This window comes from Macaca thibetana, chromosome 10 (genome assembly GCF_024542745.1).
Source record: "Macaca thibetana thibetana isolate TM-01 chromosome 10, ASM2454274v1, whole genome shotgun sequence".
NCBI classification, from domain to species: domain Eukaryota; kingdom Metazoa; phylum Chordata; class Mammalia; order Primates; family Cercopithecidae; genus Macaca; species Macaca thibetana.
Genome location: NC_065587.1, coordinates 51,223,788 through 51,235,905, shown reverse-complemented (window position 1 = coordinate 51,235,905; position 12,118 = coordinate 51,223,788). Strand labels below are relative to the sequence as shown.

At 48.9% G+C, this 12,118-nt stretch overlaps 1 protein-coding gene across 1 annotated transcript in view; it reads right to left on the bottom strand.

Annotated features, from left to right (window-relative positions):
- The window catches only part of PREX1 (phosphatidylinositol-3,4,5-trisphosphate dependent Rac exchange factor 1), a 204,676-nt gene that overhangs the window by 80,424 nt on the left and 112,134 nt on the right, over nt 1-12,118 (bottom strand). Inside the window, exon 6 of the mRNA XM_050807428.1 lies at nt 3,763-3,924. Within this exon, the coding sequence (XP_050663385.1) occupies nt 3,763-3,924 (162 nt within the window). The remainder of the gene's footprint in view (nt 1-3,762; nt 3,925-12,118) is intronic.

Sequence of the window (12,118 nt, the reverse complement as noted above, 5' to 3'; positions counted from 1 at the left end):
TCTCGGCCTCCTACAGTGCTGAGATTACAGGTGTGAGCCACTGCACCAGGACTGTTTCTTTCTTATTAAGAGAGCACACAGTTCCTTCTCGTCACTGTGAGAAGTCCATGGCGCTGTATCTGCAGTGTGCCTCTGAGGAGGCGCAGCCCACACTGGGCACAAGTTCTAGTCAAAGCTCTTGGATGCTTTTTCCATCTAAAATAAATAAATAAAGAGATCCCACTTTGCTGCCGGGGCTCCTCCTGACACGTATTGGGCGTTTTCTCTGAGCCAGCCACTGCCGAGGACTCTGTAAGCATCAACTCCCCCGTCCTCAAGTGACCCATGACAGGGGTACTCCCATGATTCCGACTTCGCAGATGAGGAAACTGAGGCAAAGAAATCTCTCCCCACAGAGGCAGTTGTCTCATTCACTCACTTGCAAGGTTTTGTGACACTGCCATTTCCTTGTGCTCAGCAAAATGGATTCGCAGATTAACTTATCTGGTTTTAACTAAACCAGTCTCACAACAAACAGTGGCTCACAAAGGATCAGGGGCTAAAAAACACACATATGGGAGATCGAACTCATGAATGATGCAACCTCAAGCAAACAGCAAGAAAGTGGCCAAGACAAGACTCCCCTAGGCCGGGCGCGGTGGCTCAAGCCTGTAATCCCAGCACTTTGGGAGGCCGAGACGGGCGGATCACGAGGTCAGGAGATCGAGACCATCCTGGCTAACACGGTGAAACCCCGTCTCTACTAAAAAATACAAAAAACTAGCCGGGCGAGGTGGCGGGCGCCTGTAGTCCCAGCTACTCGGGAGGCTGAGGCAGGAGAATGGTCTAAACCCGGGAGGCGGAGCTTGCAGTGAGCTGAGATCCGGCCACTGCACCCCAGCCTGGGCGACAGAGCAAGACTCTGTCTCAAAAAAAAAAAAAAAGACTCCCCTTGCTCCAAAAACAAGCCCCTTGTCAGACATATTTCAAGAGAGAGATGACAGCCATCGGATCAGATCAGTAAGAGGTCACACAGAAAGATGGGAAATAACCAAGAAGAATATCTGAAATAAAGACGTGCAATCACTGTCATTAACATGAACTGCCCCCTAAGTCATGTTGTCCTCAGAGACTATAACAACTAACAGATAGCATGGAAGCAGCTCCACTATTAGATATTAATTTGTCTAGCTAGAATGTATTATTTTCACAAGTCACCTTGAGGAACAAACTGTATTTTAAAAACCTTTCTACTTCATAGGAAACAATTTCACGTTTTTCAAAGGACATTCATATTCTATACCTCACTTTATCTTCCAAATGAAACCAAAAAATAACTTCAGAGATATTATCACTAAAATTAAACAAATAGGAGAAAATAAGGCCCACCAGGCAAGACAAACTTACCTGAGGCAGGGCAGTCTGTAAGTTACAGGGCTGGGCCTCAAAACCAAGTCCCCGTGCCTGAGCCGCCTCATCTGTAAAATGGGGATAATAGCACCTCCCTTGTAGGGTTGGAAGCTCACAACAGGTGCTAAATAACTGCCAGCAATTCTTATTTTAAGTCACTTTATTTCCTATTGCATCCAGAAACAGCGGCCACTGAGGGCCACTGAGTTCTCAAACTGTCCATGTTCAGGGTCACAAAGGGTTTTAAAGACCCTTGGTTCCCATTTCCCTAGGCCCTTACCAGAAAAAAAAGGCATCTGGAAATCACTTCTGGTGCAGCTGCCAAAGAGCTTGCTCAATACCCTCTCCTCCGGGGCCCATGTGAGAAATTTCTTTTCCAACTGAGTGCCAGGAAACTCTGTCTCCCAGAAGAACTGCTTTGCTTCTTCCTTTTTGGACAATATTAGGTAACTTATGTGTGTTGCTCTTTTCACCTTGGCTTCCAGGAAACTCAAAGCCCAAATAGACAGATGTTTAAATTAGTCACCTCTGTTTGCTCTTGAGGTTCAAAGTGGCCATGTGACCCATTTCTGGCCAATGTAATGAAAGGGGACACCTGCATGGGGCTTCTAGAAAAGGCTTTCCTCCACCAGGGAAGAGAGCTCCCCACTAACTACCCTGGCCATGCCCCTGTCTCCTCCGGTTTTGAACACATGGTGCCTGGAGCTGCTGCCTTCATGGAAGCAGGAGGGGAAGAAGAGGATCACCAGAGACCAAATCAGAGCTCTGCCATCATGAGGCTGCGATGAGAGTCTTAGAGGATGCATCCTAACTGACGCACCTGAGGATCAGGCAACTTTCAAATGCAGGAAACAGAAACCAAGCCGTGTACTTTTAAGCAAAAAGGAAGGAGGGGCTTTACTTACTCACTGAAGGGGCTAGGGGAGCCAGGAATCCAGGCCGAGGGCCCTAGAAAACCAACCTCACTGCAGAACTGACCCACCAGGGGAGCCACTGCCCCTGCCCCAGGTGGGAAAGGAAAATCAGAACATCACCTGTCCAAGCTCAGGCTCCAGGAAAAGGTGGCCCAGGCAGCACTGAGGATTCAGTAGTTGTTGCCTCAACTGTCAACTGCAAAGCCGTCCCATGGCTGCTGTCCCACCAACAGTAAAAAAGGAATGCCTATGCCATGCATCTGACATGCAGGAAGCTGGCGCCCGGGCCCTCTCCTAATGTTACCACGGAAAGCGAGACACAACCATGGCTGTGCTTTGCTGCAAAAATAGCACAGGGGTGGCCTCCGCCCCACTTCCACCTTCCAAATCTCAAGCAGCTGGATCTGTTCTTGGCCAGACCCCAAATCATATCCCAAACTGAAGCTGGGAAATAGAGCTCTTTACTCTCCAGCCTCAGCTGGGCAGGAAGGCCCAGCAGAAGGAGAGCAGGGGACATGGCAAGTGGATTGGCCGATCCACAATGCCCACCCCTCCCTGAACACAGCCCCTCTCCTCTCTGCAGCCAAACCCATAACCTCACAGCAATACAGCCTCACATTTAGGATTCCCCAGCACAGAGAAAAGAACCAGAAATCCCAAATATGGCAAGTGCCTCCAAAGGCCAGAAAATCCAAAGGGCCTGAGGCGTATGATTCACGTAACAACCCCTGCCCGAGAGCCTTTCATCTTCCCTCTTAATCTCCCGTTCCAGCTGTATTTACTCTGATACAGATTTTTTCATTTATTCATATTTTTCCATTTCCTTCTACGGAGTCACAGGAAACCTCTAATAATCTAAGGAAGGCATGGGGACTTAAATCCAATGATCTCAAGAACCCTATCCCCTAATAATCATGACAGTAATACCAACAGCTACCATTCATTGAGTACCTACTATGTACCAAGTACAGATGAGGATACTGAAGCTCAGAGAAGTGATGCCATTTGCCTAAAGTCACCCAGCAAACGAGTGTCAAAGCCAGAATTCTGTCCTGGAGTGGACGCTAAAACACTACCCTTGACGTAGGCATCAATAGTTCAAAGGCCTCCACATACCAGGCAATGCATGAAAGAGAAGAGGTAGGGAGATAACAGGGGATAGTGGGGACTGAAGGAAACTAGAAGCTAAAGTGACTATTTCCATGAGATATAGGGGCCCAGTGTCACCAAGTTTTTAAGAGAAACTTGAAATGCGATTTTTTATTTGGATTTAATTGAAAAATAATTAAGCAATCTTTTGCAAACACTCCGTAGGCCAAACAAAATACACTGCAGACTGAACTAGGTGCTCAGGCCTCAGTTCATGCCTGCAGCTGTGCACCTCCTGGCCCCCTGCAGCCCAGGAGGCACCCTCCTGTCCTCCTGCAGCCCAGGAGGCCCCCTCCTGTCCTGTACACACCTCCCAGCCTTCAATGTGGGACTGCAGCTGCTCCAGGGCTTCCAGCTTCTCCATCTGCCGCTTGGTCTCATTGATGTTGGAGCAAACGGTCTTCATGGCCTGCAGCGCACTCTGGACCGCAGGGTGGTCTGGGTGCTTGCCGGGAGTCCTCTTGGCCAGCTCCTGGGGTAGAACAGAGGTGGGGAGAAGAAAGCAAGACATCAGTCCAGAGGAGACCCAGGCCAGAGCTGAACCCAAGAAAACAGACAAAAACTCCCTGCCTGGTGGACATTATATTCTAGCAAAGGAGATGAGCCAAAGAAAACTCAGGTATGGAATCTAGTGTCAAGCAGTGGTAAACACTAGAAAGACAAATCAGAATGACGGAGAGGGAAGCACTGTTTCACAGGGAGGTCAGGGGAGGCCTCTCTCTGGAGGTGATGTTTGAGCAGAGACCCTGGATAGAGCAAGAGAGAGAGCCCTGCAAAAACCCGAGGGGAGGGCCTGACGGGCAGGGGGCACCGTGCTGCAAAGAGTCCAGGGTGGGCACACGTCTGGTATGTAATGAGGAACAGAAAGGAGGCAGTGTGTCTGGGGTGGAGTAAATGAGAGAGAGAAAAACAGAGATCCACGGTCACAGAGGTGGCCCCAACACTGCCCCTTCCCAGGCCTGGTTTTCTTATCTGTAAGATGGGTATAAAAAATACCCCACCTTCACAAGGATATGGGACTGAGCATGTAAAGTGGCTCTTAATCCATGAGAAGCCCCCTGCCCCCACCATTTCACACTGCCAGCTCACCCCCAAATTCAGACACAGGCTGGGACATTGCAAAGGCCAGGCCAGTCTTAATCAAAGATTCCAGCCACTAAGTGTGATGGGAGAGGAACTGAGGAGGAAGGGATTAGCTGGGACTTGAGATATCAGGGAAGATTTTTCAGGCCAAATTACCCAAATCACCCAACCGCCCCTGCCAGCCTTTCATCCCGAACTGTGCTGGCAGAGATAAGTTTCTTTAATCATCTGACCCAGAAACACGCCTAACAGCTCCAGTCTCTCTCCTATGCCCTCTCTCTCTGCTCCCTTGACGATCCAGATAACGTCCCCGCAGATGTGACACTCTTATATCATAGTTATGAGCACAAACGTAGGTTCAAGTGCTGACCCTACCCCTCACTGTCTGGGTGACCTTGGGCCAGTCCCCTCTCCATCCTGGGCCTCGGCTTCATTATCTGCAAACCCGTGATGATGAGGATGATGGTGATGACGAAGGCAGCAATTAATGTCTACTGAGCCTTTGCTCCACGTTTTTAAGGTAGCTTCCGTTTTGAGGCACAGCAAGAAAGCCTTAGGCCTCCAAGAAGTACAAGGAGGAACTGGGTTTTGAACCCAGGCTGTCTGGTACTTCTCATGGTTGTGGTAAGGGATAAATGAGGCACTATAGGAAAAGCACCAAGTACACATATAGTAAGCACTCAATATATGCGAGCCATTAGCATTCTCCTTGCCGTATGACAACAGGCTAGCTGTAACTGTGAGCAGCAAACTGCCACAAAAGGGTGTTGTTCTGAGCACTCCCTGGAGAAAACAAACTCCAAACACATCCCTTCTCCATTCACTTCTTTTCTGCCCTGCCTGAAAACAAACGTCCTCCTTTCTGAAGACCAGGTCCTAAGATTCCCAAGGCCCAGCTGGTCTGCATCATCAGGCCCCTGGGACTTTGCTGAGCTCTTGCCATGCACCCAGGCAATGTGCCCAAAGGATGCAAAACAAGGGAGATGGAGCCCTGCTCTTCCTCTGGAGGCCCCAGCAATGAGGCTGGAAAGGCACTTCCCCGGGGGCTTGAGAGAGGCCCAGACAGCAGCGCCATATGCTGAAAACGCTAGTGGTCAATCAGAGAAGCAAGCCCGGAAGGCTTCAGGAGGAAGCAACACGAAAGCAGGCAGGGCACCCAGGGCCAGCTCTGCTAATGCGGAGTGTATTTCAACTCATTCTTCACTCAGCAAATACTGGCTGAGCAACTGGTGCGAGCCTGAGCCATGGAGGCTGGGGAGAGAACAAGACGGTCCACTGGGAGCTCATGGTCAAGAGTAGACCAGTCAACAAGGTAATGACTATTACTACTACCAACAGTAACAACAGCTAATATTCAGCAAGCCCTCATGCACCTGTCAAGCTCGTTTGATCCTCACATCAACCCTATTAGGTAGGCACCGTTATTCTTCTCATTTGACAGATCCAAGACCTGAGGCACAGAGAGGTCAGGCTGTTTGTTCAAGGTCACACGTCACACAGCACATCTGAGCCCACCCAGTCTAACTCCAGAGTTTGTGCTCTAAATTCCCACGCTATTTACAACTTTTAGACAGTGAAGTATGAATACTTTCCTCTCAAATAAATGTATAATTTATATGAATTAAAGGGACAATGAGTGAGGGAAGTGCCATGGTCTGAGAAGATCTCTCTGGAAAGACAGGCTTGCGAGCAAAGCTTGAATGAGGTGAGGCCACAGGCTGCACCGCGTCTGCAGGAATAGCACTCCAGGAAGGAGAAGAGCACGTGCGAGGGCCCTGAGGCAGCAAGAAGCAGCAGGGAGGCCAGTGGAGCTGCAGTGGAGCGAGCAAGAGAGAGGGATGGACCATGGATTCAGACAAGCATGCTAAGGCCAGATAACGTTAGGCCGTAGTGGGGTGTTTGGGTTTCCTCCCATGAGCACAGGGAGGTGATGGGGGGATGAGCAGAGACCTAACACCATCCTCTCACCCTTTAAAGGACCTCCCTGGCTGCTGACAGGAAGATGCACGGGATGGAATGTGCAGTGAATATAAAGTGGGAAGACCAGTTATGGCTACTGCCAACTTCCAGGCAAGAGCAGAGGGTGGCACAGAAGCTCTGTGCCTCATTCACTCCGTGCACACATGTGTCCACTCAGCCAGGCTCCAGTGTACCTGGCCCCATGTGGGCTCTCTGTTGTGCACAGATGACGGCAGACACTCCCCTAAGCCCTCCTGGAGTGGTCAGCCTGCTTGTAGGCATGTCGACAAAGTTACAATACTAGACCGTGATCTTATGACCGTATTCAGTAATTCCATTCAATTCAGCAAAGCTACCCCAGACCCGGGTTCCCTGAAGTGGTTTTTGGCATCTGGACCTTTGTGAGGCCAGCCAAGGCCAGGGAGTGAATGTGGCCAGTCAGCTCCCGGTGGGCAGGAACAGAGGCTGCCAGTTAGTGAGACCCCCACCCCAGGTTCTACCCATCATCCCTTTCATCCAAAGCAGCGGTCAAATGACAGTCCGAGGACCCAGGCCAGCCCATCACTTGTTTTTGTAAAAAAAACTTGTATCGGAACCCAGCATCCTCATTCATTGACATATTGTCAGTGGTTGCTTTTACACTACAATGACAGACTGTATGGATCCCAAGGCCTAAAATATTTACTAGCTGGTCCTTTAATGGAAAAGTTTGCTGGCCCTTCGTTAAAAGCAACAGAACTGATTCTTAGTTGAGCATAAGGGCACCTGGAATAAAGGCCACACGCCCAGTCTGCCTGGACACTAGGTTCTCGTGGATGGAGTGTGAGCAGAAGTGCCAGGTGCAGTTTCCCTTCTCCTTTCCCTCTTCCTTGGCTGGAATGTGGGCATGGTGTAAGCACCTGCAACCCCGGTGGTGAGGGCCACTCCTCAGGGCTGGCAGAACTTGATGCTGTCAGCATGGAGCCACCATACTGCCCTGGACTGCCTTGACAAAAAGAAGCTTAGATGTTGTTTAAGCCACTGTTGCTTCGGAGCTCTGCCACTGCAGCTAAAACATATCCTATTACAAAAGACCCCACTGTGTTGTGGCACTTGGGATAAATTCACCACGAAACCGCGTTCTTCCTTCTGCTGGCTCTGTTTAGCTTGGCCATCAGTGAAATTACTTTGCCTCCCAATGGCCCTAGCAGGCAGGTGCTTCTACTACCCCCACCTGACAGATGAGGAAGCTGAGGCTCACACAGAGGCAAGGTCTACTGCCCAAGGTCAGGGACAGCTAAATGGCTACACGGTCCAGCTCCAGAGCTCACATTTCTGAATCACTATTCTGTGATTCTCCAGCCTGAGGCCCTGGGCCACTTCCCACCTCCCCCAACAAATAGGAAGCCCTCACCACTTTTATTCTTGAAACTAAAACCTGACGGGCCCACGGCACCCCTCTGACGGGCACTGCCACCACATCGGCTCCTCCCAAACCCTGGATGTTGGAATCTCAGTGATTCTCCTCCAGGGGTTCCCCGTGGGGCTAACTAACTTTACTAACCCAGTAGTTAGTAAAAGTGAAAAAAAAGGCTGCTTCCCTTTTCTGTCTGGCTGCCTCTATCTCTATTCTTGCTCTAGGTCAGTGGTAGGGGTAGGGAATTGAAACCAAGCAAGGCCTGGCCAGGCCCAAGGCTGGACCAAACCCGCAAGGGAAGTGTTAGCTTTGGTGTCTTGGTTCACAGGGGTGTGTTGGCTCCACTCTGTTGAGCTTCAAAAAATGAGGGCCCATTCCTGCCTCCAGGCCTTTGGACTTGCTGCTTCCTCTCCCGGCACACTCCTTCTCAAGATCTGAAGAAGTAACAGCCAAGCATGGTGGCTCATACCTGTAATCTCAGCACTTTGGGAGGCCCAGGCGGGTGGATCACGAGATCAGGAATTCGAGACCAGCCTGACCAGCACGGTGAAACCCCGTTTCTACTAAAAATATAAAAATTACCCAGGCATGGTGGTGCACACCTGTAATCTCAGCTACTTGGGAGGCTGAGGCAGGAGAATCGCTTGAACCCGGGAGGCAGAGGTTGCAGTGAGCCAAGATCATGCCCCTGCACTCCAGCCTGGGCAATACAGTGAGACTCCATCATAAAAATAAAAATAAAAAAGAGGCAACATAGTACTATATAAAGATAGGCCTAGAGATCAATGGAAAAGAATTGTAGCCGGTGGGCAGCAGTTCCAGACCAGCCTGGGCAACACAGAAAGACACCATCTCTACGAAAAAATTTTAAAAACTTAGCCGGACACAGTGATGTGTACCTGTAGTTCCAGCTTTTGGGAGGCTGAGGAGGGAGGATCACTTGGGCCCAGGAGTTCCAGGTTACAGTGAATTATAATCGGGCCACTGCACTCCAGCCTGAGAGACAGAACAAACCTGTCTCTATTATCTCTTTAAATAAAAAAAAAAAGGGGGGAGGTTGATAGGTGCAGCAAACCACCACGGCACATGTAGACCTATGTAACAAACCTGCACATTCTGCACATGTAGCCCAGAACTTAAAAAAAAAAGAAAATCAAAAGTAAAAATCAATGCATATCAAAAAAAAAATAAGAGTCCAGAAATAAATCCTTATGTTTATGGTCAGTTAATTTTCCACAAGGATGCCAAGGCAATTAAATGGCCAAAAGAACCATCTTTTCAACAAGTGATGTAACTGAATATCCATGTGCAACAAAATTAGGCTGGCCCCTTCCTCACGGCACACACAAAAATGGACTAAAAATGGATCACAGACCTAAATGTTAAGAGCTGAAACTACAAAACTGTCAGAGAAAACATAGAGGTAAACTCCTTGTGACCACAGGTTAGTAGGCAAAGTGCTCTTAGATACGACCAAATGCACAAGCAACTTAAAAAAACATAGATAAAGTGAATTTCATTACAATTTAAACTTTTGTGCTTCAAATGATACTATCCCACTGTGAAAGCCAAAAAATAAATAAAATTAAAAAGGAAGGGAAAAGACAATCCGCATAATGCAGGAAAATAGTATCAATTACACATCTGATGAGGAACTTGTACCCAGAATATATAAAGAACCCTTACAACTTAACAACAAAAAGATGAATAATACAAGTAAAAAACAGGCGTAGGACTTGAACAGACATTTCTCCAAAGAAGATATACAAATGTCCAATAAGCAGACGAAAAGATGTTCAACATCATTTGGGAAAATGCAAAACAAAACCAAACTGAGATACCACTTCACATCTACTGGAACAGCTATAATCCAAAACATGAATAACAACTGTCGGTGGGGATATGAAAAAAACAGAGCCCTCCTACATTGCTGGTAAAAATATAAAATGGTGCAGCAGCTTAGGAAAGCAGTTGGGCAATTCCCTTGCGACACCATGATCCAGCCATACCTGAAGCCATCTATCCATGGCTTTTCAGTTATGTGAGCCTATTTATATTTTACATATATATGTTGTGTAAGTCAGCGTGGGCTAGTTTTTCCATCTCTTATTTGAAAACGTTGCTACTGTTTCAGAGTCTCAGAGAGAGTGCACAGATATGGAATCTCGAAGGTGTCCCAGTTAGTCTCAGACAGGCATAAAATGTGGGTATCTTCAAAGCTAACGAGAGCTTGAGCGATACTAACAAAGGTCTAACATGCGAAAGGAGGGAGGTGAGGAGCTCCTGCCCAATTCAGAACTGAACAGACTGTCCTAATAAATTAGAATAGAGTCACGTTCAAAAGAGACATACTATGGTACTGAAAACCCCGGAATCCATATCCAAAGTGGAACAGATACGTGAACTTCCAGGACTTGGCCCAGAGAAGAGTATTTCTGGAAGGAACCCAAGAGATGCTTGCTTGCTCGCTAAGCATCTTGGGAGAACTACATGATGAAGAGGCCCAGTGGATCTGTAAGACCTCAAGGAGTCCTACGGGATCTGTGCAAGAGACCACTGTTTGGATTAATCCATTCTTACACCACTTGGAGCTTTCTCACAAGAGAGGGGGCTACCTTGTAAGGTAGTAAGTTCCCCATCAATAGAGGTATCAATGATAGATTCACGCCCACTAATGCTCTATTCTAGCTCAAACCCAGTATCAGATCATGAAATTGGAAAGCCCTGTGGTCAAGAGAATGGGTGCTGGGAAAAGGGAGGCGTGGTCTCCACTTCGCCTCCACCACATCTCAGCTGGGTGGCCTTGCACAAGTGACCTCACTTCTCTAAAGCCAAGTGTGCACATCCGTGAAAGAGGCTAAGACTCACCCCCTAAGGCTAATGTAAAGATCCAATGGAGTGATGAATGTAAAAATCTTGGTACCCAGAAAGGACACAATATTTATCATCATCATCATCGTTATGTCTGTGGTAATAGTGACTATTTCTTATGATTTCTGTATAGAAGGAGTAATAGTGAAAACAGAAGTCGTGGTAATAGTCCTAATAGCTAGCATCTACCGAGTACTTACTGTGCACCAAGCACTGCTCGAAATTTAAGTGTATTAAGTCATTTCATCCTCAAATCATCCCAGTGAGGTAGGTACTATTATCATCCAACTCTATATATGAGGAAACTGAGGCACAGAGAGGTTAAAAGCCTCTTGCCCAAGGCCACAGAGACCGGAAGTGAACTTGGCAGATGCCAACCACATCTACAGGCCCCTCTAGAAACAGTAATAGCTGGAAATGAACACCCCCAAATCAGACTCTTAGAATACAAAATGTCTGAGCAGGGCAGGTCCTGGGGATCCTTCAGAAAAACTGAGAGTGGGGAAGGGAGGGGTGTGCCAGGGCTACCCTGTGAACCAGCAGCATTAACCCCTCCAGGACCCAGGCTGAGTTGCCTTCCCCAGCATCCGCCCCTCGAGCCCTATGTGGTTTCATGAGTGAGGCCCCAGGCAAAGGCTTCCTAGAAGAGAGGATGTCGGCGCAGAGAAGCCTGGGCTTCCGCGAGATGCCTCACCTCCCTCTCACCCCTGCAATCACATTTACTCAAAGGATGTCCAAAGGTGTCCGCTCTGAGCAGCCCCTTCATGTCCCCAAAACTGTGTACTCAGCTCCCGGCACGGCCATAAGAGGCAGCCTGAGGTGCAGGGCCTCAAATTCCAGGGCAACAAAACAAGCGTGGCTAAGGCCAGCTCCTACTGGCTCACTCAGCCTCACCCAAGGCCCAGATCACTCAGCCTCAACCCAAGGCCCAGGAGAGGACTGGGAGAAGAACAAAGGGCTCAGAGGAAGAGGAGGTGGCAAGGAGAGAGGAGGACGAGCTGCAGAGGCCTACTGCTTCCACCTGCTCCTCTCTTGGGCCATGGAGTCCAGGAGAGGCCACCCCAGCCAGCTCCCAGTGCGGATCTGTGACTAAAGCCTGACCTTCCATTCTCCCAGCCACACAAGGAGGGTGTGGGATCCATGCTGAGCCAGTGGGCCTCAGGCTGGGACTTCCTATGCAAATGCTGGGAAAGGCATGCTCTCCTCTTCCTGGGTGGGCACGCTGGTCACACACAGGCCTGAGGCTGCTGGTGACCAACGATGCCACTGTGAGAAAGCAGCCTCCTGAGCACAAGGCTGGCACTGAGGGAAACACAGCAGGACATGGAGAAATGGAGCCAGGACAGTATCGCCTGAG